The 27,064-nt window shown below is 42.7% G+C and overlaps 1 protein-coding gene across 7 annotated transcripts in view; it reads left to right on the top strand.

Annotated features, from left to right (window-relative positions):
• Nucleotides 1-27,064, top strand: part of ANKRD55 (ankyrin repeat domain 55) — a 402,288-nt gene that overhangs the window by 354,271 nt on the left and 20,953 nt on the right. For all 7 annotated transcript variants that reach the window (XM_059175015.1, XM_059175020.1, XM_059175017.1 and 4 more), the window contains 2 exons: nucleotides 5,498-5,558; nucleotides 20,174-20,302. In XM_059175015.1, coding sequence (XP_059030998.1) covers nucleotides 5,498-5,558; nucleotides 20,174-20,302 — 190 coding nt within the window. The remainder of the gene's footprint in view (nucleotides 1-5,497; nucleotides 5,559-20,173; nucleotides 20,303-27,064) is intronic.

Here is a 27,064-nt window from a genome sequence, read left to right as displayed (position 1 = left end):
GAGAGGACATATTTGGAAAACAAAGATTGCCCTATTAGGCAGGACGTTTCTTAGGTGAAAGGGAATCTCTGTTAATAGCTCTCTTCCAGGTAGAGGCAGGCAGTTGAAGGGGAGCAAAAGAGCTCTTTCCCCTACTGAGTTTTGATTGCTTTAAACTCAAAATAATGTCCATGCCAAATAGACCATCTTGGGGTGGCCTTCCCTTGGCCGCTGCAAGACTGTTGCTAGTCTTTAGAATCCAAAGATCAACTCAACCATTCAGCTCCCCTGCAACTCCCTTCCCCACCTTGCTGGTGCACATTCATCTCTACTTGTCCCCTGATCATAAAACATATATGTACGGGCCACATTGTGTCCTTAAACTCAGGTATTGATACTCATTTTAAAAATCTGATAACCCTCAGATTTCCAAATAGCATGCTCCTTCTACTCAGTGCTCAACTGGAGGTTGTTTAGAGTGAAGCCTCAGACAGTAGCTGCTTATCAACAAGCCAGGGGGTCACCTCCATTAGCCCTGTGTTCCCAGCAAGATTCTGTGATGGAAACAACTCACGAACAAACCAACAAGTTCCAATACACAGCCTTAGCTAAGCTGCAGCTCAGTGGGGATTTCAACTGATGGAGGAATAAGGGATTTATAATTATGAACAGGAAAGCAAGGTGGTGGACAAAAGCAAAGGAGTGCAGGTTTTATCTCATGGTTCCCTTTTCTGCTTTGAACTCTCAGTTCTCAGTAGGTCCACGTTCTCTCCCTTTCAGCTCGCCATGGCTTTTCTTGCTTCCTTGGCTTGGAGATTCAGAGGGCACCGCGTGAAAGTGGGTTAAGATGAAGCTTCAAAGAGAAAGGAGCTGTGTTTGTACAGCGCTGCACATACTAGCATTGGAAGGCGAGCAATGATTTCTTCTGAATGCAGCCACAGGGCTCACAGCACAGTCTTTTTCATGGTCTCCATGGTTACTGGCACAATCTTTTTTTCCCCCCTGCCGGAGTGCCAGAGGCTCTGCCTCTTTTCATGGCTCTTGATGACAGACAGAGGGAAGAAGGAAATTATTTCTTTGGGGTCCTTTCTCGAGTTGCCAGGTGATGTATACTAATCTGTGGGTGGGTGCGGTATTACAGCATACTCCCCACGTCAGCAGCTTTAGGAACAGGAGGGCAGACAGCTAACTTAGGGACCCTTTTCCCCAGCCATCACTGTGCTGGTCAGATCCAGGGCTGTGAGCCCAAGGAGCCAGCAAAATAGAGAAGCCCAAAGAGGCAAGCCGCTCCCACTTGAGCATACATCTAGTTGATCTCCGGCCTCCCAATCACCTAGGGGGTTCCCCAAACATAAAGAGTAGGTATTTTAAAAAAATTTTTAAATTAGGGATGCCGGAGTGCCTCATTTGGTTCAGAGTCCAACTCTTGGTTTTGGTTCAGGTCATGATCTCAGGGTCATGAGATCAAGCTTCACATGGGCTTGATGATGGGTATGGCGCCTACTTGAGATTCTCTTTCTCCCCCTCTGCCCACCTACCACACTCTCTCTCTAAAAATTATTAAATCAGGGGCTCCTGGATGGCTCAGTGGTTTAAGCCTCTGCCTTTGGCTCAGGTCATGATCTCAGGATCCTGGGATCGAGCCCCATATCAGGCTCTCTGCTCAGCGGGGAGCCCGTTTCCCCGCTCTCTCTCTCTCTGCCTGCCTCTCTGCCTACTTGTGATCTCTATCAAATAAATAAATAAAATCTTTTAAAAAATAAAAATAAAAATTATTAAATCATAGAGAACTTGTAAATGTCATTCTAAGTGCTTTTTATGTATTGACACACTTAAAATCACAACAGATCTTTAAGTAGTAGGTGTTATTATTACTTCTGTTTCAAAGGTAAGAAAATACGGGCACTGAGAGTTTCCTAGCTTGCCTAAGTTTACTGGCTGGCTGGTAATGGAGCAGGGATTCCAATGGAGGCAGTCTGGCCCTAGCATCTGTTGTCTTACCACTCACCATGCTGCCTGTCTGGGAGTGCTTCTGCTGGGCGTTTACCTACTGTCCTGCTACCTGGGATGAGGGAGGCTTTGTGCTGCTCCCTAGAGAGTTGAGAATAGGACAGAGCTGGTGCTTAGAGGAGACTAGTTTGGGGGTTCTGGGAGAAAAACTCCTGAGCCACCTTAGCACAGAACGAGGGCTCTGAGAAAACAAAACTAAGAGGTCTGCAAGTCCTCTGGTAATTAAGACAGATGTGGGACCTGCTCCTGGCAGATTACCCCTGTACCATGGAACATCATGGAAGCCCCAGGCCGGGAACCAAATACCTGCTTTCTAGTCTAGGCTGGATCACCACCAAGGCAATGCAGGATGGCCCTACAAGGTTGGGGCTCAAGTCATTTGCTCTGCCAAAAAGAGAGAGAGAACAAGCATACTTATCTGTAAATTTGTGTCCATCTTTGAAAATCAATGACTCTTTGTCCATCTTTGAAAATCAATGACTTAGGAATCAAACTGTATGAAGCAAGAATAGATTGGCATGTATCTATCAAGGTCCTAAGAGGGAAGTTGTGGAATAGGAGAAGGTAACTGTACAAAGCTTCATGGAAGACTACTGAAAATTAACTAATGGGAGATGGTAACATAATTCCCCACTTCACCTTCCCCTCCACCACCATCCCGCCCCAAAACAAGAAAATGTTCCACCCCTAGGCCAGAGGGACAAGAAAGGGAGCTATTATTGGTCCTGCTGAGAACTCTGCCTGGAGAAGAGGGTCCACCTAGCAGGAGCCCTGGTTTTTGGTATAAGAAAGAAGTCAGAAGAGGAAGTGGCTTCCCTCCTCTCTCCTGTCAGCTCTCCTGGCTAAACTCAGAGAGAAGTCAGAGCCTGCATGATAAAGACATTGCAGGGTAGCAAATGGATTTAAGCAGCAAACAGAGAAATATCCAGGTAGAGGATTCATCCCATGCCCTCTTGGAGGCATCCCCAGGACGTGACAAGAGGTCTTGCCCTCCCTTCCCTCATTCCCATCTGGTCAGAGCCTAACTTCCTTCAGTGTGATCGCTGCTCTGGGGCGGTCCCAGGAGATGCCGTCTAGCTACATATGATCTCAGTTTGCTCAGGGTTAGCTGAGGATAACCAGACTGGACCACAGCTGACCTCTTGCTTTTCCCTCCTACTCTCCCCCCACACTTCAGACCAAATGAGCCATAGAGCTTAAACAATGGCCAGTAAAGAGAGAGAAGAAAGTCTGTTGCCAGTTGCCTTCCAGCCTTATAAAGAAACTATAAGAGAAAATATATCCAGGAATGAAATGTAATTATGAAGATAAAAACAGCATTATCCATAAGTGCAATTATTTTTATAGCCTCATCCCACTAGATGGAGGAATTTTAGAATTTAGAAAGCTTGCATTTAGAGACCTTGTTCAAGTCACTGTACTAAGAGCTTTATGCCTGTTTCATTATTTAGTCCTTACCACGTGATCCCCATGCCATTATCACCGTGATAAACATGAGGATACAGAAGCTCAGAGAGGTCATGCAGAATTAAATCACAGCATTATCCCAGCTCCCCAAAAGACAGTGATAAGACTAGATTTAAACCTTGGGCTTCTTGATTATTTTACCTCCACAGCGAATAACTAGAAGGGTATCCCTAATTAAGCTCTGTTACATTTACCACTAATGGAACATGGAACTTTCTCTTCTATTGCAGATAGCAATTTAACACTCAGGACTACATGGCATCTAAGCTAAGACACAATGAAAATCTGAGGGAAAGCCTAAACCATTTCATTTCTTCAAATAATTCTTCCAAAATTAATTACCTTCACTGTCTCCCCATAGACGATCCTTTATCATCTTGACTGGGTATATTTGTCTGGTAGGACTTCCCTAACAGAGTAGCATAGACTGGATGGCTGAAGCAACAAAAATGTATCTTTTCAAATTTCTGGAGGTGGAAGTTTACCCTTGGCTTGCAGAGAATCACCTTCTTGCTGCCTTTTGACATAGTCTTTCTCTATGATCCCCTACCCCTTGGTGTGTTTCTGCTGTGCCCTAATCTCTTCTTCTGAGAACATCAAGTCAAATTATGAGTCCCTAACCACTACACTCAGTCACTTCTCTCCCACAGTGCTGACCTGGATTAGGATCCGCCCTAATGGCTTCATTTTAACTTAATTACCTCTTTAAAGGCTCAGTCTCCAAGTACAGTCACATTTTAAGGCACTGGAGGTCAGAGCCTTATTAATTTGGAGGGGGAAGGGACAGAATTCAGTTCATAGCAATGAGTATCCATTGATTAATTCATTCAGTACCTGTCTCGATGGTTTTCATTCCTGTTTACCAGAATTTCCTGAACAAGCCCTTTTCAACTCTGAAAGCTGAGCTCTCCAGACCTACTGAGTCAGAAACCCTGAATATAGAATCCAGGTATTTGTGGTTTTAAAAAAATTTCCGATGGTGATTCTGAGATGGAGCCAGGGTTAAAATCTAGGGTCGGGGTGCCTAGGTGGCTCAGGTGGTTAAGAGTCTGCCTTCAGCTCAGGTCATGATGTCAGGGTCCTTGGATGGAGACCCGCATTGGGCTCTTTGCTCAGTGAGGAGTGTGTTTCTCTCCCTTCCTCCCCCTTCACTCCTGCTCTCTCTCTCTCAAATAAATAAATAAAATATTTTTTAAAAAATTTAGGGTTAAGTGTACTAGAAATAACACTTGCTGTGTTCCAGGCATGCTATAAATGCTGTATGCATTAACTCATTTAATCTGCACTCTGAGCTCTAAACTAGGCACTTTTTATCACCCCTCTTTTACAGATGAGGACTTTTAGGCACAGAAAGGTTAAGGCACTTGCCTGGGGTTACAAAGCTGGTCAGTAGCAGGGCTGGGATGTGAACCCACACAGTCTGGCTCCAGATTATGAGTCCCTAACCACTACACTCAGTCACTTCTCTCCCACAGTGCTGACCAAGGTCATTCAAGTGTGAGACCCAACTGCAATAAACACTTGAACTTGAGAAACACTGATTGTTGTTTCACATTGAGTAATGTCATTTCATGCTTAGATATCTGTATGTTTTGCAAAAAATACACAAAGTTGTAAATGCTGTCTCCTTTTAAAATCTATACATTTAAAAGGCATGACCCACGTAGCGAGTGGTGAAGCAATTTGAAAGCATTGTATACAGTTGTAAAAGAATAAAGAATAAGTAGTGGAGGGCTTTAGTTCTTCAAGTGTCACACAGAACAGGTCTGGTGAGTAAAACAAGCCTGAAAATTCATCTTCTCCGTGCCATTTGCACCCTACCCTGACCTGAGTCACTCAGATGGAAAAAAGGTTGGAGGACAGAGGCAGAGGAATCCCCCCCCAGGTGCCTTCTCACTGAAAACACTGCCTTTTCTATGGCTCTTTCCCCTAGGTAAGCAGAAGCAGCCCATCTTCATTTGGAGGCATTCAGTGGACTGTCTTTCTAATGTTATGTCCTCATACAGATTGTTCTTTTGAGCCTTTCTATTTTTCTTCACAGGCTCCTAACAGTCTTGGTGCAACAGTCAAATCTCAGCGAGATTAATCACCAGGACAATGAGGTGAGCCTGCCCTCTCAAGAACAGTTGGCCATTGCACCTGTCAGGGTAGAAGGAAGGGCTTTTCTCAACCTGTGCTTCCTATCATACAGGTTCAGGGAGGGGATGGAGCACATTTGTGGGCTCCCACCCTGAGAGGGGAGCTTGTGTCTCGACTAGTAACCCTCAGGCAGAAATTTATCCACACCCTGGTTATGGGTAGCTTCTACTGGGATAGGATTTTTTTTGCATTAAATACTTAAGCATCTATCATACCACTGAAATTTTGTAATTTCCCTCTGGATATTGAGAAATAAATGTTGCTCTTTCCTGTCTTCTTGAGCCAGAAACTTCAAGGGCAAGCTGCCATTGCTCTCCCTTTGAGAGAAAGATGACAGATAATTCCAGGCTCCATGCGCCGGAGGCCACATCATTAACACCAGCGATCACTGTTGCTGTTTCCTTTATGTGGCAGACACAACAGAAGTCTTCCAAGACGACAATACAGTACTCGCAAACAAAATCCCTGCCTGAGTGTTACCAGATACCAGGCAGAGCTGCCACAGCGTAGCTCAGGGTCTTATTCTAGCTACTTAACTCTTTAAATTAAAAACAGGACTGATTTTCATGACCCAGCCTGTTTTCTTTAACCAGATTTAAATGTTTTAATGTTGTTGGTTTTTTAATATATTATGTGCTTTTTAATATATTATGGTTTGGCTTCACTCTACTAAGAATGTCTGATAATTGAGAAAGTGTGATAGCATTGAAAATGCCTATGTGTGAAAATCCCAAATTACACTGTTTTCAAGGAAACCAGGTGGCCATAAACAGCAGTTGTAGGAGGACGTGCCCTAATGGGGGCTGGGCCCCTAGCCTTTCTTGAGTTTTCTGATGACAGGGTTTCCTCCCAGCTGGCTTAGCATTAATGACCACACTGAAAAGCCCCTTCTTCACCACCTCAGTCTGAGGTTGGACACCACCCTGACTCAGTGGTCACACGCTGCTTTCACTCCCCATGTCTTCAGGGACTTAAAGCAAAACCCTAAGAATATGAGGTTTACACTGTTCTGAACTTCCGCTTTAAAAATGAGAGCCAGCGATGAGAGAGCACACTCTGACCACTCTGCTCATGGTGTGAAAGCAGGCAGCTTGAGTGGTGCCGTTTTGTTTTTAAGATTTTTATTTGTGAGAGAGAGAGGGCACGTATAAGCATGGGGAGCAGCAGGCAGAGGGAGAAGCAGGCTTCTACCAGAGCAGGGAGCCCAATGTGGGACTCTATCGCAGGACCCTAGCATCATAACCTGAGCCAAAGGCAGTTGCTTAACTGACTGAACCACCCAGTCATCCTAAGTGGTGCAGTTTTTACTAACTGATCACGAACTTCTGAAGTTTGGGAAAGTTGACAATCAACTTCCTCTACCTCCAACTTGTACCCCCACCCAACAAAACTGACTTTTCTTAGGAAGGGGTCAAATTCACTCATTCATACCCTAAAGCTTAGTTCCAACTCAGTTCAGTCTTCAGCTAAAAGAACATCATCTGGCAAAGTGATGGTTCCCTATTCTTCCCCACCCTGCAAGGCCCCTGGCTGCTGGGAACAGTGAAAGCAGACCCAGGTATTTCTAACAATGGTAACTGTTACACTTCTCAGATAGTATGTGCTAAATATTGGAAATGTCTCCACTTCCTTCTTATGCAAAGTAACCTCTCAAAAGAGATTCCTCCCACTGTGGCTTTTATGCGCAGAGAACAGGACCTCAAAAGGACACTTAACAGCCAGTGTTGCAGCTTCCTCTTTGGGACGTGTCACAGCGCATCTGAAATCTATCTAAGCCAACTGCTAATGCTTGTCTGTGTTTAAAATGTGTGTGTGTATACACACATATACCCATACACACACACACACACACAGGGCAATGATCTTACGAGTCAATCCATATACATTTGTAAGGGCTAGAAGCTCTTAACCACTAGGAAATGAGGACACTTCTAACATGGAGAGAACACAGCAAAGGCTTTTTTTCATTCACCACCTTGGCAGATTTCCTACACTCGGCTTCTCAGGTTCTGAACAGCAATGGCCCACTCTCCCCCTCCCCCAATCACTTTGCCAGCGAGCTCCAAGCACAGTGATTCTCCATTATATATGACGGGACAACAATTAAAGCATAGGCACATGCACACAGCACCACCCCACTCCCTGCATCTGTTAAGTAACAGGAAGGAGAAAAGATTAAAGGCAAGAGAAATGAGGGAAAAAGTAAGTTACCGCTGCTATTGAAGCATTAAGGCTGTCTAATACAAGTGGAAAGAGCAAGGCATTCCTCTGTAGAGTCTGAATGAAATTATTCTCCAAGAATAACTGAAGGACCCCCAAGCTTATCACAATAACGATTGAAAATTAAAGGATCACTTAGTAGAAATCTAACTTCATTAGGAGATAGGTTATAAACTGAAACTACCAAATAGAGAAAGCAAGCACCTCTCCTGTTCAGGTAAAATAAAACATGAGGTAAAACTTCATTATCAGGGAAGTGATTATCACTTTAGTGGCTGTCTTGATCTGAGCTCAGGGGCTTAACACAATTTTTTTTTACATTATTAGTTTTTACTTGTGTAATATGTAAACACATTTGCTTTTTTACAAATTTAAATATTACAAGTAATGATAGTCCTCAATTACTTCCACCCTACCACCTTAGCCCCTAGGTAATGACTGTCTGATGTGTCTCTTTCCCAATGTCTTTTATATAACCACAGACCCCGTGGACTGTAACATAAAAGGTATCACACTCCCTATGTTGTTCTACAACTTTGGTTTCTCACCCAACAGAATGTCTTAGAGCTCTATTCATATCAATAATGTACGGATCTGGCTCATTCCTTCTAATGGCTTCATGATGTTCCGCACTATGAAAATACCTCCGTTTATGTTGATATTCCCCTATGAATGTATATTTAGGCTGTCTCCGGTTTTTCACCATCACAAACACTCCTCTAAAGAGTGTCTCATACAAGCCTCGTTGAGTATTTTACACAATCATTTCTCTAGAAAACCAGTGGTGGGAAGCGGGGTGTACATTTTTGTTTTTTATACACACGCCTGGTGCTTCTCCAGGCTGTATCAATTTATAGCTCTACCTGCGGTTGAATAGCGTGCTGGTCATATTTTCTTGTTTTAATTTGCATTTCCCCAATAGTTAATGAGACTGAGTACCATTACATAGGCATAAAGGCCATTTTTGTATCTTTTTATGACTTGCCTCTTTTAGATTTTTTTGTCCATTCATTTATTGGGCTACTTTGTCATTTATTTTCTATTCTGAACATTAACTTTGTTTGCTGTTGGATTACAAATAATTTTTCGCAGTGCATGACTCCTTTTAGAACTGTCTGTGGTGTCTTTTCTAGTACAGGAATTTTAAAATATGATATAATCAAAGTAATCTTCTTATTCCTTACTGCTTCCGCTTTTGAGGCCTTTTTAAAGAAGGCCCACACCGAAGCCCACAAGGCATAATTACATTATGCTAAGTTTTTTTGTAATTGTTCTGTTCTAATGATCTGTTTGTTTTTCCTGTTTCATTGACCACTGAGCTTAATTGTCAAGTGACTTATTTACAACCGGCTATCTACACTGCAGAGTTTGACCCTGTGGGAAAGGCAAAATGGGTCAGACTGTCCTTTGTGCCTTTGTTCTTCTGGACCTCAGAGGAATCACTGACATACAGAGTAGCTGTCTGTTGCAGTTAAAGGGAGCTGACAAGTTGCTAAACTCCTGGAATCTAACCTCTCTTGCTCTCATTTTAGCCTTGACAGGAAGAGTGCCTCATCAAAAGGGGCTACAGACTAATTTAATGGCAGCTCATTTAGAACTTTTAATGCATTTATCCAGAGAAGCACTGCTTTTAACTGTATTTAGGGTACATCGTTAAACCTGTGTTGAACGCACATTCTGATATAAGTAGATTTTTGTAAGTGACCTGACAATGACCAAACTTTCATTCTAACAGTGCTCTGAGAAAAAAAAAAATCCAAATTGCAAAAACAGATGTGAATCTTTGGATATAATTCTTAGCATTAAATTCACTTAAAACATCCTTAAGACATAATCATAAACAGAGACTGTGCACTGTCAAGGCAAAATCAACAGAAACAGTGCCTGACTCTAGAAATCATTTTACTTTACAGTTAGCAAGAGGGAAAATAATGAAGTGAAATTTTTTTAATGCTCCAGAATTTTTATCCTAAAAATGAATACCTTAAAAAAAAATGGGAGTAAAGTCTCTGCAATTTAGGAACCCTCACCTTCTCCTTTCCCTGTCTAAAGGTAGGCTTTTTTTTTTTCTTTTTTCTCTTTGGATCCCTAGACTCTAGCTCAGTAACTTGCACATAGTAGAGCCCTCACCTCAAAAATATACTTACATATGTAGATAAGGAATTATCAAATTTTTGAAGAATCCATTTTATTGGCCCTTTCTCTTTGTTTCATTGACCCAACTCATTTTATGTATCACATTTGACTCCCCAGGTGACTTTTAATTATTGCCAAAAATCTACTTTCAAGAAAAAGACGTTGTATCATTTGGGATCTTCAAAAAATGTGCTGTAGACGCTAGGCCAGGAGTCCTTGTCCATTTTTATGATATGGACACCTCTGGTGCACTGGTGAAGATGATGGATCCAACCACAGAAAAATGCTTGAAACTATATATACATAGGATTACAAGAGAAACCAGTTATTTTGAAACAGCATTATCAAAATATTATAAAGATCAAATTTACAATGGTGATATGCAAGCTTGCTTGTTAATACATTAAGATTTAGTGGTCAGACAAGTAACACTGTACTAGTGATGCATAGAAATAGTACTTTGAGATATCTGGGCTAATTAAGGCAATACAAAAGCATCTGTGATTTGTATCATTGGCAAAGTCACAGGTGTCATTAACAGTGGTTGCCTGTATCCATATTTAAAGAAGATGCTAAATTTCCATTTGAAGTTAGTGATTGCAAAAATGTAATTTATTTCTTTGATCTAAGCACACAAAGCCTGTTTTCTATCCATGGCTAGAACTCCTGCTGCAGTGGATATTGCAGAATATTTTTTGCAGGATATTGCAGAATATCCAAAAAAGATCTTTCAAAAATACTTTGATCAACAAGTGGAATAACTGTAAGCCTCCCAAAGTGATCTGCTTGAAATGAGGAAGTTGTCGTGTTATTCATTAAAAAATATTTATGTACCTACCTTGTCACATGTAGGCTTGATTCCTGCTCTAATAGTTCACCGTTTAGTGCAGAATGTAGGATGTTCTGTTTAGCTGAAAAATAAATACAACTTAGGTCTCTATTCTCAAGGCTTTACTTTAGAAGTTTGTTCTTACTAAAATTTGCCTTTTTGCTTCCATGGCCTGAGTTATTCTTCATAGCCTTTCTTCTGTTAGGGTCTCATTTAAATTACAAAACTCTCTAAGGATTTTTATGTTTTTGTTGGATACACAGTTTTTGTCATTACAGGGAGACGGTAAGCATTTTTTATTTTTTAAGATTTTATTTGACAGACACAGTGAGAGAGGGAACACAAGCAGGGGAATGGGAGAGGGAGAAGCAGCTTCCTGCTGAGCAGGGAGCCCAATGCAGGGGGCCCAATGCAGGGCTCGATCCCAGGACCCCAGGATCATGACCTGAGCTTAAGAAAGACCCTTAATGACTGAGCCCCCCAGGTGCCCCAACAGGGAGAGAGGGAGCATTTTAAAAGAATATCATCAATAGCAGTCATTCTTACTGTCCTAAAACCCACCATCTATTTTTAGTCTTTATAATCTTTTGACCATTATGATAAACGTAACTTATCCAGATTGAAAAACTCTAAAACATAGATGATGAAATAATTTATTAATTTTTGTGATCTATAATATATTTTTAAAATAAAAATGAAAGGAAATGGCTTTCGTCCTCCATTTCTAACCATCTATTTTTTAAATTCTTTTAAAGCACATCATTTTTTCCTTTTTTTTTTTTTTTTTGGGTCTAGAAGAAACAACTTTTGTTTGAGTAGTCATGTGTGATCAGGAGATTAATAGTTTGTAAATTTAGAAAGTCAAGCAAAGCCAAGCTGGACTTCTGTGAAGTTCTAGATCCTTTAGGTTTTGCTGACCTCTCAGGACTTGCTAGAATTTTACCCCCCAGAGCACCAAGTTGAGAGGTGTAGCAAGTGCCTGGCCACATCGAACCTCTGTGCTTCTCGGGTCTGCAGATTCCAGTTTAAAGGTGCCATCCTGAGCACTTAACCAGATTTCTGGTTCAGAAAACACAGAAGAGTGGTTTTGGGGCGGGGGTGGGGGGTAGTTCTGAAACATTGGTAAGATTTGTAAGCCCTTAAAATGTCAGTGACACAGGCTCAAGGTACAGAATTCATCTGTATGAAAGTGCCGTTTCAAAGCAACCTGCTCAACACCCAACACAGACCCATCAGCAATCTCCAGAAGGATTCAAAGCCAACTAAAACTGAACATGTCCCTTTGAAACATTGTGGAGAGCTATGCTCTCAAGTGTCAGTTACTTTTTAGTCTCTGAGCCAATACTTTTTCAAAAAATGTGGCGTTCTACTCTGACCTGGACCATCTTCGGTGTTTGTTGCAACATGTCTGCAGATGGCTCCTGGGTTTTCAGCCCCCTGATGCTTCGAAGATCCAACTGAGTCCTCAACGAAATTGTAGGGAGCATTGATAGAAAAGGTCTCCACAGTTAGGACACAAAGGGCTGGACTGCATCCAAGACACTCTGGTATTTTCTACTCTGAGACCAAGGGAGCCTTGATAACCTGTAATTCACTAATTCTTCCTGTATTTCTTTAATACTGCATTCGATGCTGTGGGCTTACCATGCCCAAGAAGCCACAGCTTCTGCCTTTAAGTGCATCACAGCTTAACGCAGACACCAGTCTGAGTCTGAAGTCAGCCCCTTAAATGGCCACCAGCCTTCACGTAACGAAACTGGGATGCCTTCTGGTCTGCCCAGAAGCTGGAGACAGACAGTTGTAGCAAAAAAAAAAAAAAAGTTGTAGCAACACACTCCTAAACAGTGTGTTATGCAATGCCAGGGCCTGCACTGAAGCTGATTCTGCAAGTTTTGGTTTTCATATTACTAATTCTAAAGGGATTTATTTTTCTCATTAGCCCAATTGAAAAAACAGCAATGTCAAAGTTCCTTTGACTTGTTTGCAACTTGTATTATAGTGTATGTAATACATATAACGTGTGTGTTTATGATTATTTCAAGAAGGAATGGAATGATTCCTCCTTGATTTAGGGTCAGATGGTCACCCAAATTCTAGGGTGGGGGATGGGAGAAAATATATGGTTCAGTACCTTCCAAAGTATGTGCCAGCTGTTTTGAGAGCCTAGAAACAATGCTGAATTCAACAAATATAGGATGGCAACCCTTACACAAGTGAAAACCCTTTCAGAAAGTTAGATCTGAATCCAGTTAATATCACAGAGGAAAGCATTCTCCAGCAGTTGAGCTCACTTCCAAAAGGAAAGCCTACCACCATGTGTGGGAAGAAATGTTATTCTCCAAGGTTGAAGAGACCTGGATTTGAATCCCAACTATGGCACATATCCGTACCATAGGCAAATTACTTAAACTGTGTTTTGGTTTCTTCACCTGTAAAATGGGGCTATGAAAGTCTACCCCTTAAGGACTACATCTATAAATATGGTTAAGGTAATATAAATTTCTTGGCTGCAAGTAGCTATATGAAAAGTGCTAGTGTTTCTCCCCACCCTACCACTTTACCAAAAGATGCAGAAGTTGGGGTTTTTAAGGTTTTTTTGGAAGGGGGTGGGTTTTTTTTTTTTAAGGAAGTAACTCTAGAAGTTTAACAGTTGTTGTTTAGGAGACAAGGATTAGCAGTGCATAACCAGAATCTAGTTCATAAACGTTATTTTCACATTGAGTTCACCTATCAGTAAATCATACCTATGCACAGAGTGATAGCCATATACCTATTTGGAGAACTGATCAAAAATTCTAGATTTCAGATGAAGAGTTGGTAACAATGAGGTATCAGACAAACTGATTCTCTATAAAGGAGAAGTCAGGTTTTGCTTTTTATTTATGCAGTTTTTAAAAGCAAAGCTAAAATTTGCAAAAGCAAAACAATTTAATCAAGGATGGTTAAGAAGTCATTTATTTTAAATAACTTATTTAGCACCTACAATATTCCTGACACTGTTCTAAGCTCTAAGCCTTCAGACAGCAGACAAGGACCTATCCTCAGAGTTTACACTGCAGTGACTTCCAGTTTTGATGTCTAACACTGAATACTGGTAGCTGAAACCAGTATGAGTCTGAAGCAAACAAGACTAAGCACTGGGAAAGGAAAATCCATGAGTGATAAAAATAAGATTCCCGCTGAGTCTAGATTTCTACCTCCAGTGTGCCACATTTATAATGAACAGGACTTGAAATGCAGGGAGTTATTCTGAATCCTCAGTGAATACTCAGCTGTCACAATACGAAAAAGAAGTTCCCCTGCGTTTGTATAATGTCACCTTTGCAAGGTGGGGATCCTGGTGATCACAGCCGAAATGATGGGGGGACTGTGGGGACTAACGGTATCAGTAGACACTTTTCTTACTATCACTTTACACAAAATCGGGTTACAAACAGGATCTAGATTTATGTGCAGGACATGAACTGCGTGTAAGATGTGAGCTGTATCTGGGAGGTGGGCTACAAGTAGGCAATGAAGTATGGTATGTGAAGGAATCTCTTAGCTTTAAAAAACAAGGCCAAGTTAAGGATTCTCCACACTTACCAGATCTAGGAGGACGCCATGAAAGCGCTCTGGGGATCCTCCCATATTTATTCTGGGGGTCATTGGCCCAGGAAGACTTTTGCCCTCCATCTCCTGGAGTTTTTTGCACAGGATCCTACTCCATCCCAGTCACATTGCCGAGGGTCCAGGTTGGTTCCAGTGATTCTTTTGTTTTTTAATTGCAGTATCTTAAGAGCCAGTTCCAAGCTAGACACCTATTTGTTCACTCATTGTTTGAGGTCACTTGTCGTTTGAGACATCAGTACCCTTTAAGAAATAGACATAAACTGTATTAGCAAGCTAACTCCTGCTCCCAAAACAATGCATAATACTCTGAAACCAAGCTCAATGGTCAAGGCCCTGCAGTGCCTCAGCAATCCCTGTAACAAGATTCTCACAAGGAAAGCCTGGCAATTTGTTTCAAAAGGTTTCAAAAATCTCCTGCTGGAGTCCTTGGTCAAGAGATAGAGTCCCTCGTAAATCTTGTAAATGATATTTGATCTTATCCCATTCATAATGAGTACTATTATATTTTGCAGGGGTAATACAAAAAGATGTCACAGTCCAATCACAAGTGACTCTTCTGAGTGACCACCTCCATCTCCTGTCCTCCAGATCTTTCTCAGAAATCGGGGATGCAGTGGTTATCAGCGGGGTCATTGGTTTTTCTGGGGCCTGATGAGCCAAGGAGGAAACCATAGTGTTTCAGAGGCTCCATCACCGTTATCTGAGGAAATAAGAACAGACCATTTGCCTTTCCTTAATAGGAGGCCAGGAAGCCATTCATTAAAAGATTTGAACCAAATAGAATAGATGCTTCAAGGGATTGCTGTGATTGTGAGAAGTTTTTCTGCGGCTGCCGGACTGTCGCCTTGGCATAAATTCAAAAAATTAAGAGTAAATAGAGTGCTAAAACATCCTTGGGGTTTCCCCCTTTTTTGCTTAGTAATTGCAGCTTTAGTGTACAATGAGCTCGTTCAACTCTACCTTATCCTTGTGGGTTTTAACTGTAATATGATGAATCTGCCAAACTGAACAAAAGGCAGTGAAGTCTGTAGCTTGGGTAAGCTGGTGCCTTCGTTTTTTATGGTAGTAGGGACCCCCGTAATGCTGAAACATTGCAATAGAGCTGACGGCAGTAAAGGACTCGGGAGGACTGAGAACTGCCCAGAAAAATCTGGAAATAATTTATCAATAACACGTAAATAAGGTTGAATATGATCTTGTAATCACTCTGGTTCACACAGGGCAGAGGTCAGCTGCTTTGTCTCAGTTGAGTGGTTACATAGCCAAGACCCCTCAAGGGCATTATCAGCAGGCATTGTAGGTCATTGGCGTGGCCAACACGGACAAGAAAGGATGGAAATATCTGCTCCAGAATCTAAGAGCCCTTCACATGTTCGTCCCTTACTAGAAACTTCATTTGGGGTCAACTTCCTACAGTTTCTCAGAAAAATGAATCTTTTTATTAGTACTGCTGAACTCTCCTTCCCTGAAGTTTGAAGATTGAGTAGGCTTTAATATAGGGAAGTAACAAAAGTTGGGTGACTTGGTTCGCCTGCCGAAAAGGTCCAGGAACAGTGACAGAAACCATAATTTGAATCTCACCATAATAACCAGAGTCTGACTCCTTACGTACGTACTGTAACTCCTTTCATAGTTAAGCTACTCCGTTCAAGCAGGAGACCAGCCATATTTGGGGGTAGAGGTCCATATTGGTTTGTTGACAATTTATAAGGACATTGAGATGGACATATAAAGCAAGCCTTAGGAAGAGGGATACCAAACGCAGCACTCCCCTGAGTAACAGGGACTAAGTCCATTAACTGAGAGTCGCTTTTGGGTACAAACTGAATAGGAAATTCTGTGACCCCACATTAATTGGGGCCTGGGGTTGGCCCCTTAGGGAAACGTTTCCCAGATGAGGATTCGCAGAAGGATTTCCATCTCTACTGGTTTTTGACTTGCATTTCTTAGCCCAATGTTTGCTTGCGTTGTCAACAGTGGGGGAAAAACATTACGGGGTTGAATCCTGGATTTATTCGGGTGATTGGCAGAAGAGGGAGCAATCAGACAGGGAGGGAGATGGCATGGTTTATATATCCCGTTTGTCCACAATTAACATTTTGCCTGCAATTGTTTTGAAAAGCCATGGTTTCTAATGCTGTTCCTCAGGCCTGATGTTTAAAGGATCCAACATTACGACAAGCTTTTCAACAATCCAGGACATTGCCAGATTCTCAGAGGTTAAATCAGGGCCTGGGAGTCTTCATTAGCACTATCATATGCTAATTGTTTTAAGAGTATTTCCTGAATTTGCTTTCCTCTTACCTGCGTTTCCAGTGATTCTTTTAACCCGCCAATAAAATCAATGTATGGCTCTTTAGGCCCTTGTTGGATTTTTGTTTAACTGGGAGTATAATCAGCATCCGAATTAATTTTTTGCCAGGCTTGTAGGGCCACATCACACATGCAGGAAAGGGCTGCAGGAGGAATGTTAGGAGTTTGATGATTAGACGTCGTCCAAGCTCCTGTTCCCATGTTGAGTAACAGCTGTAACATTCCCTCTGTCCTGAACTCCTGAATTTTTCATTTGCCTCCTCAGAAAGCCACACCACATTTTCCATTGTAGAAGTTCAGAGAAGACTAATACCATTTTACTTATGAGTTGAAAATCACAGGGTATCCAGCAGGCATTACTGCTCCAACTGGATAAATATTCCTATTAATATGGAGAAGTAGATCTGTACATGGGACACGCCTTTAACTCTTACAGTCTTCATCGGCATCCCGTCCTAAGTATTTGGCCTATTAGCCTGAAAGTTACAGGGAAAACTAAGTGCAGCTCATGGGGGCAAGATGGTGTAGAAACAGGATTGAGTTTTTTAGTTTTTGTTGGTCCTAAATGTAACGTGCGTAAATCATCGAACCCACTGTCATTTCACTGATCCCCAAAGAGGTCTGCTGCTATTTCCTCATCCTCATCCCCAAAGGGAATCAAAGATGCAGTGGCCAAAGGAGAAACATGGCATTTGTCCTTTCTGCCGAGAAATAATTTTTTTACTTTCGGGTTGAATTTGTCGGGTTGTTTCATCATCTAACTCAAATGTATGTAAAGAAGTGGCCGTTTCAGCCTTAAAATCATCTTCCTGATGTTTCCTTCCCAAAATTAAAATTTACCAATGCCCATATAACCCAAAACTCCATAAAATTTTTTTCACCTCATCTGTAAGCCTTTTCCACATTATGGCACGCATGCTCCCAAACTGCCTCTTCCAAGGTTCCCTTCATTGGAAAACCAAGGATTATATTCACAAGTAGTATCCCAACAAGCTCTTAATCGACCACTGGACACTCGAGCACCTTCTGAGATAAAAGGTGTTGTATTAATGCTAGGAAATACTGCACACAACTTTGATTCTGCCCCATCATTCTCACTTACCTCTTCCTGTGAGGTCTCCAGATCACTGCGGTACTATTTGTCAATTTCAGGTCCTTGTTCGGGTGTCACTTGTCACCTACGTGAAGGAGAAACCTGGTGATCAGAGCTCAAATGATGGGGAGTTATCGACTGATGATCAGTGACCAGTAGATGACTTTTTTTTTTTTCAATCACTTCCTTTATACTTTACATAAGATCTGGTTACAAACAGAATATAGATTTACAAGCAGGACATGAAGGGCGTGTGAGATGTGAGCTACGTGCAGGATGTAGGCCAAGTGCAGGATGTGGGCCACCTGCAGGCAATAAACTGTGACAGAACGATTATCTCTTAGTTCGGAAGTCCAAGGCTCTAGCCTTTGTGCTACTGAGCCTTATCTCTTAGCTTTAAATGACAAGAGCAAGTTAAGGATTCTCCACACTTATCAGATCTAAGCGGAGGCCCTGAGTGAGCTCCAGGGATCCTCCCATGTTTATTCCTGGAGTCATTGGCCCAGGAAGACTCTTGCCCTCCATCTCATGGAGTTTTCTTATAGAACCATACTCGACCCCACTCACATTGGCGAGGATCCAGGTTGTGTTCCAATAGTGTAGCCTTCTTTTCCAAATGTAACTAATTTCTTGAAGTATTCTCAAGAGCGTATCTCACTTGTGTGAGCCTCGCAACTTGAAAACAGGCCATAGTATAATGATTTAGAATTTTTGACCTGGTCAAGGGGATTGACATTCTCATCCCAGTGTCCCATAAACCTCAAACCCTAGATTCTCACTCACAGACTTGGGAATTGCTCTAGAGCTCAGCTTCCTCTTCCATAAAACAAGGAGGATAGCAGCACCTATCAGAGTTGGCCCATTGCTACAATAATAAACTCAAAATCTCAGGGGCCTGACACAGTTAAAGCTTCTTTCTTGCTACAATCATAGTCCAATCCTGGATCACAGGATAGCCTTACTCTCCTTCATCAGTCAGGTCCTAAGCGTCATAATTACATGGTTCTGGAATCTTCTCCAGTCTTGCTGGCTGCATTCATTTGTCGGATGAGGAAAGAGAGAAGGAAGGGGAGGAGACCCTGTGGGTTTTGTTTTCTAGGCAGGCCTGTGATGAGCTTCCTCCCACTCTGTCCATGTTGCAATGATCAGGACTCAGTTTCAAGGCCACCCCTATCTGCTGGGAGGCTGGGGAATGTACCCTGTGCACCCTGGAGGAAGAGGACATAGAGTTTGGTGAACACATAGTGGAGTTCAGCACAGTACTTAATTCGGAAGATTGTTTAGAGGATTCAGTGAAAAATGTACATAAGAACTCATAAAGACCATAGCATTGATAAGTATTAGACTCTCAGCTTTATATTATGTGCGGAGATGACTATGAAAAGAACTTTAAAGCTGCCCATACTCTTTGCCCTCTTTACCAAGCATCTTAATCTAGAGTCATTTCAGAGATACTTTGTGTACTGAGAGTGTGGGCAAGGAAAAGAGGCCATCTTTTCATGGTATACTCCCAAATAATACTTGTCCTCATGGTTACCTTTCCCATTCATTGTATTATTAAATGATGCCTAAAGCATGTGACTTCAAGCTCTGAAAGAAGCTGAGATTCACCAGATGGACTCATCCAAGCTGCCACAGAGTGATCTCTTCCAACAGTGTAAATCAGATCATGTCAACATGCTCTTAAAACCCTTCACTGCCTTTTCACAGACCTCAGAATGAAATCTAAATGCTTTATACAGAGTTTGTATCCCCCATCCTACATCCCAGGATCAGCCCTGCCTCCCTCTCCAGACTCGTCTCACATGGATCTCTCTCCTTCTCCATTCATTCCTTCAACAACTATTTATCCAGTCTCTGTTGTAGCCACTGAGGATACTGTAGTAAAACAGTGTCCCTCCCCCTGTGGGTGGGATATGGCAGTTTAGCGTGACCCCAGTCACAAGTGGTTGCCTCTGTGGCTTGGCGCTTGCTGCTCTGTTCCCCCAGCCTGGCTCCTAGAAGCCCACGTAGTACAGTCACTAAGCCTGCAATTACTCTCTCACAGCTCCCCATACACATTCTTTATAGGACTTGGAAAATCCTTTTGCTCATTTCCATTTGTTGTCTGTCTTCCTCTACTACACTGCAGTTCCCATGAGAGCAAGGATCTTGTTTAGGTAATTCTCTGTAGTATTCTCCATCCCTGTTTTCCTGGCACAAAGCAGAACCTCAGTAAGTATCTGTTGATTGAATGGCTTAAGGACTGATTGAACTAACAGGCAGCAACCAATGTATCTGGTGATGGCCCTTGGGTCTGGGGAGAAAGTGGGACCTCCCTTTTCTTTCCTGATAGCCTGTGCTCACCTCTCCCCTTTCTGACTGTGGTTTTGTAGGGAATGACACCGCTCCACTGGGCCGCTTTCCATAACCAGCCTCAACATACTCAAATGCTGCTGAAGAAGGGAGCAGACCCCACGCTTGTGGATAAAGACTTTAAAACAGCTCTCCACTGGGCAGTCCAGGTGAGAAATTGACCAGTAAGTTTGTCTCAAGTTTAGATGGTGTAAAGCCATGTTACAAGTCTCTGAGTTTATCAGACCTGAAAGATGGAATTATCAAAGGTGCAGCCACTGCACTGAGATGGAGGTTAAATGTGTGCTAGAGCAAGGAAGATTCACGCTGCCCTCTTCAGTCCCTATATGTCCAAAGGGCCTGACCACAAACCTGTCACTTTGGAGGATTTGAGTCCATCTGTGGAGAAGAAACCCCTCCAAGGTACAGAGGGGGAAGAGAGCCTACTTTGGCTGTTATACACACAGGCACATGCGCACGCGCGCACACACACACACACACCCCACCTCTCTTGCTTGCTCTCTTACTCTCTCCATCTGCATGCTTGCTAAGTAGCTCACAGTACACCAGGATAAACCTTCAAAGTTTTATTAGGAAAACTTGCTCTTCAAAGTCTTTTGACCATAACTCTCTTCTTCCAAATCCTCCAAAGCAGAGTTACTCCAAGTGACCCTGAGTTCTGGGCTGAGCAATGAAAATCATGCCTCTTAACGCTATCCCGTGATCACAAAAGGGAGTCTGTCTTAGAACACATGACCAAAGAAATCAGAATAGACCCAAGAAGTCTACAGCCCAAAGAGGGGAAAGTGAGAATAAGGTGAGAGAATGCCCATAGCTAACATTATTAGCGTGCTTTCTATTTTAGAGGAATAGATTAACTCAGAGTCATGTACTCTGTCCTTCAGAGGACAGTAGTATTATGCATCATTTCAACCAAGTTGCCAGCCCATTCTTTTGCTACCCAAGCAGAGACACTGTTAACCTTCATCAGCCCAACAAAGGCACCCTTGCCGAGCTCCTGCCAGGACACTTGTGAGAGGGGGTTTCTGCCTGCCCTGCTGGCGGTTTCACATAATGGTTTCACGTGCCAAGCATACCAGAGACGAGCACCTGGCACTTTCAGGCTCGAGGTAAAATTGAAACTGAAGTGATTTGGAAACTTCTCTGGTTTTGTAACTCCAACTTTGGTTCTAGTTATTCTGTACTAAGACGAGCACTGGGCAAAACTGCAAAGTGAGCAAAACTTGTTTTGTCCTCCCCACCTGCTGTAGCATCCTCCTACATACTTTCAGTATCTAATCTCCCATGCCAGTCCCTGCCGGGCTGGTCCTCTGGCTGAGCAGCCCTGTGTGCGGGTCCTCAGCTGAGGTGGGAGTGGTATCCAGATCAAGCATTTCTGTATTCACCCTCATCACCCTGGCATTCGGATTCCACAGATCTGGGATGGGGCTCACACCCCTGCTCCCACGTCCTCCACCCCACCCCCGTAATTTAGAGCTGCTCTTGGGGTCCCAGCCTTGCAATGGAATCAGCCACAGTGCTTGTAAAATGATAGGTTCCCAGACCCTACTTCTGACCTTCTGATTTGGACTTTTCAGGGGTGGGAGCCCCTGCTCTTATCCTCAAAGAGGCCATTTGGCAAAATGAAAAGAACACCCAGTACTCAACTCAAAAAATCTGTTTGCATTGACAGACCTGGTTTTTATCTGAGAAAAATCACCAGTTCCTCTTGGATTAACTGTCTGTGTGTCATTGGGGTATGAATGAGAGTTTGTGTATGACAGCAACGTGTAATGTGCTAGGTAATTAGAATAGATAACCATTTTTGTTATGGTAACTGCTTTCCTCCACAACAGCTTAATTATCATACCCACATCTTCTTTCTCTCTACCAAATGATAGGGCTTTTAATGTGCTACATTGATTTCAGTCCTGTCTGCACTTTAAAATCATCTAAAGGGCTTTTAAGCAATACTGTTACACAGACCTCACACCCTAGATTTTCAGCTAGTTGTTCTGGTATAGAGCCCAGGCATCCATACTTTTTAAAGCTTCCCTTCACCCCAGGAGATTGAAATGTGCACTGAGGGTTGAAAACTGCTATGATAAATGAATTCATAGTAATGGGTACTGAAATCTTATCTACTCATACTTAAGATATTTGCATCTTGATCATGATTTGGTATAAACATACTGCACCATCCATTTGTTTACTCAATTGCCTAATACATATTTCTTGAGCACCCACTGTGTATCTGCCTTTGGGGGTAAAAGGATTAACTAGACAGGTCCCTTCTACAACCCCTACAACTGTATGAAACATGCTATGCGTGAAGATGTAAATATGTTGGCAAACTCTTCTGAGGAACTTTCTTCAGTTCCTCCCTCAGTGCAGATCAGTGACTATCCCTAAAAGGTGCAGAATCACACTTGGAGGAGAACCATGCTCCCTCTCTGTCCTTGTGGTTAGCAGTGAAATTCAGAAGTGGTGTGTCCTGCCCTTTAATCTGCCAAGAATACTAAGGGTAATTCCAAATGTCAGCTGAAACCATGATTACACTTGCCCCCTTTAGCCTTCTGGTTCATTTATAGCACAGGACGAGCATTGTGCTCCTTTTACAGTTTTTCCACATGAGTGAGTCTATTTCCCGTTGTCATGTATTCCTTTCTCCAAACTTCCTGCTTTTCTTTTGGACCACATGAGCCCATGTTTAAAGCTATGACACTTTCAAATAATAGAGCCTCTGTATTTCACCCAGATAACCAAGGCAAGAAAGATTGGAGACATTAATTAGGCCCATGAAGTGGTTTGGGGTTAGGCTTCTGCCCCATCTCTCAAGTGCCTTGGTAGCTGGTGAGGTCCTCCTGTGGGCCCATTGCCCTCCTTCACCTCCCCGGTCTGCCCAGGAGACCCTCCCGAAGTTCCATCCTCAGTCTTTTTTCTTCCTCTCTTCCTCAGAAAGCCCATCCCATCAACTGTCATTCTACTCAGAAGATTCTCAAATCTGACCTCTCTCTGAAACTCTAGACTCACATTTCTAGCTCTCCTTGTCATCCCCACATCATTTCCCAGACCCTTCAAGCTGGACACGTCCAAACTTAACCCGTGGTCTTCCCTTCCCATCACATTCTTGTCCTCCTAGTAGCCCAAGCCAAAGAGCTTTGCGTCATCCACACTCCTTCCTTATCAGCCTTTGTGTCTAGTTGGTTGTCAAGACTCCTCAGTTCTACCTCCTCAGCTCTCACATCTCTGTCATCTCCTTTCTCTCTCCACTGTACAGGTCAGGGTCACAGCAGGAAACATAGCCCAGTCTGGATGGGATAAATTGGGAAGAGATTCCTGAAGAGGCTATCACATACCACAGCAGATTGCGATTAGGGCATCTGGCTCTAAAAGGGCATGGGAGGGAGTGGTTACTAAGACACAACAAAAGCTAGAGCTGTAGCAGAGGGCCTAGGACAGTAGGTATAACCTTTGATGGAATGACCAAACTGTGGCCCAGCAGAGAGAGAACTGAATGATAAACACCCCAATTTCTATCCTCATACTCCCATCTCTGGTCAGTGTCACTCATTGGCCAAACCCAACCACAAGCCATAGGGCAAGGAAGGCTAAATGGAAGAGCAAAATGGAAAAAGATGGGAGCAGGATGGAAAAAAATGGGAGAGTAAACCCTGAAGAGCAAATGGAGACAATTTTTCACTTTCTTAGATCAAGCTTCTACCATCTCTCATCTGAACAGTTTCACTATCTATATTACTACTTTCAGCCCTTTCTTTGTCCCTTCTATTCTTACATTGCCACCAATGGCTCTTTCTACAAATCCCAAAGGAATATATAAACACAGCTGTTAATCCTGCCAGGACAGTTATGGTCACTGTTGGTCCTTGGCTCAAAAACCTTCTGTGAGTTCCATTTTTTGGTACAGAACAAAATCCCTGGCCTAGTGCCTACTGTTGTAAACAACCACTCCCTAGTTCCCACCCACTCCTTGACCTCTCCTCTTCAGCCCATATAGGCTTTATTCCAGTCACACCAAAATATGAATAAGGTCCCTCCAGTACATCATGGAGATTCAGTATGTCTCCATCTTAATCACTCTCTTCCTTTTTGTTGAAACCCTTCTTGCGCTCCCCACATCATTCCTTCTGCCTGAAGAATCTCTGCTTATTCTTTCTTATTCCTGAAGACCCAAAGGAATGCCACCTTCTTTGTTGAACTCCCTTTCAGAATTGTTCCCTCTGAGTTGCTCATCTAGTACTTTCTTATGTCTAGGACTGGTGTTACAAGCAGTGGGATGGCTGATTCTTCCCTTATAGACTGTATGCTTAAGGACAATATGCCTTATTCATATAGATGTCTCTCCAGACCCAGAACGGATCTTTGTGAATCTTAGTTCCTTTAAGAAGTGTTCACTGAATTCAATGCAATAAATTTACCCATCTCAAATCAGCAAGATTAATGGCTTACTGAGTTCTCTTTGTAGAACACCATTTGTTAGCTCAACTGAGACTTGCAGGAGAGTAATGCCTTAATACTAGGAAGGTTTTTCTAATGGTAGGAATTCTAGAATAGATATGATGGCAGGTCAGTGAGGGGGCAGGTATCTAGTGCTCCTCAAATCTCACCAGTAGCTCCCTCCTCTATTTATTAGAAGATGTGTTTCTTTGGAATCTTCCTTAGAAGTACTTTCTTTTCGTGCATTTTTAAAGGAGAGTAGAAAGAAAAGAGCTGCACTAATATAAAACAACTATTTCATGTTTGTTCATTCAGTATGTGGTTATGTGGTTAAGGAAATTAAACACACGCACACACACACTCTCACCCTTCGAGCTCTTTTAATATAACCTTTGAGCCTCTAGTGTTTGACCCTGGTTTGGTCCAGCATGGAATCCTCCTCCTTCCTGTGGTGAAGATCTGTGGTCAACCTTTTGGACTGTGTCAAAATCTTAGAAATACACTTTTACCCTGAATATATTCAGAGTGACAATGGATAAATGTCATATACCAGAGGGTCCAGTTCATACAGGGAAAGAATCTTAGAGCTAGAAGTGACTATGTTAATTCATTTAGTCCCACCATCCAATTCACGGGTAAAGAAAACTAGTGTACCAGAGGTTGTCCTCGGAGCAAGGACACCCAGCACCCACGGAGGCCCGAAGGCATGCAGGCCTTATCTCCCAGTGCTTGATAAGAGGAGGACTACAAAGCCGCTAAGCCTAAAGTAAACAAAAAGAAAGTCAAGTTTTCTAAACCCATACCCGGCAGGAAAGGCTGACATACTTAGGGAAATTGCAGGCTTGAGGGGCAACCTGAGTTTAAATGGCCACGTGGGTCAGCTCCCCAGCGCCCGGTTATAGAGAGAAAAAGAGTGCAGGAGAAGATAACAGGGACTCACCTAAGAGTGAATACATATTAAAAAAAAAAAAAAAAAAAAGGTGAAAAGAGTAAAAGATGATGAAGAAAAGAGAGAGAGGCTAAAAAGGATGGGTTTTCTCTTTGGCTTTGCTCAAAGTTCATCAATATTTTTTTCTCATTTATTTACTTTTCAGCAAATATTTATTGAGAGTGACTCTCTGCTAGGCTTCATTTCAGCAGAATCCCAGTCAGACATTTAACAAGGACAGATAGGGCCCTCCTAGAGATCTTCATCTTGTCAGACAACCAGAAGCAGAATTCAGCCCCTTTCTACACACTAACAGAGCAAGAAAGGAGATTTTTTTTTTTTCCTACCATATTAGAGAATCTATGAAATGATGAGACTCCGAAGCTGAGGGTCAGCATGCCTCATGCCCCATTCCCCGCCTTTTTGTCTTTCCCCTAGCTTTTCAGGGCAGTCAGCCCCAAGCTTTGGGGTACAGTGGCCTCTGGAGTCAAGCCAAGCAGTAAAGCTTGTATCCAAAGGGACTAACCATGAAGATGGTTCAGACTTCAGGCTATTAGGTACTTTTTATATCTGGTTAGTCCCAAGCTCTCAATTTTCAAGTATTCGCCTAGTATAGACTGGTAGATGTTCCCTCACAGCTCCATTCCCAGCCTGATACATCTGACTCTGGCTTATGACCTAAAATCCTAGCCTCCTATTTATCTGGTCACCATCGTGAGACAAAGTGTTGCAAATGGGCCACTGCTTCCAAAAGAAGGGAGGAGGTTGGAGATTCCTCTGAGAAGAAGCCACGATAGCACTAATTCCCCAGACATGTGTTAGCAAATAACCAAGTAGTCCTAAGTCGCCCACTAAGACCCTTTGGAAGGTCTCCTAGAATAAAAAGCATCTACAGTCAGAACATTGGAATCTTGTTTTTTAGCAGTCTTCCTGCAGCAAAATTATTGTACATTAGTTCAACTTTTGTGTGTGGGTGGCAAGGTTTTTCAGGGTATTTGAGAATGAGAGTCAGTTCAGACACTGTCTCTCTGGAGATGGCATCAGGTTCCACAGGTGAAAGGTTCAGTCCCACAAGGCTGCACCTCACTCCCCAGTTCAGACGCCAGTCTCAAGCTCCAGGCTGTTACCTGTGCTTCTGACTGACCAGCTACAGGTTGGACGTTCCAGCGACCTCCTCTTAGATTAATTTGCTGGAGCAGCTCACAATACTTAGGGACACACCAGCACTTAACCATTTTATGAAAGGATATGATAAAGCACAGGAATCAACAGCCAGTTAAAGGGATACATAAGGTGAGGTCCCAGAGTAAGGAGCTTCTGTCCTCATGGATTTTGGGGTCTGGCTTGGTAGCAGATGGAAACCTTCCAGTTCCCCAAGCATGGAAGCTCTCCGAGAAAGGCCTAAAGATTGCCCTCTTGGATTTTTATGGAGGCTTCACTACACTATAATGATTAAGTTATCGGCCACGGGCTGAGTCAACCTCTAGCTCCTCTGCCCTCCCTAGAAGCTTTGGTGGGGGGTACTGACAACTCCAACCTTCTAATC

The sequence above is a fragment of the Mustela lutreola genome, chromosome 5, assembly GCF_030435805.1.
Source record: "Mustela lutreola isolate mMusLut2 chromosome 5, mMusLut2.pri, whole genome shotgun sequence".
NCBI classification, from domain to species: domain Eukaryota; kingdom Metazoa; phylum Chordata; class Mammalia; order Carnivora; family Mustelidae; genus Mustela; species Mustela lutreola.
Note: the sequence above shows the minus strand (reverse complement) of the source record. Positions and strands in the feature narration are given on the sequence as shown.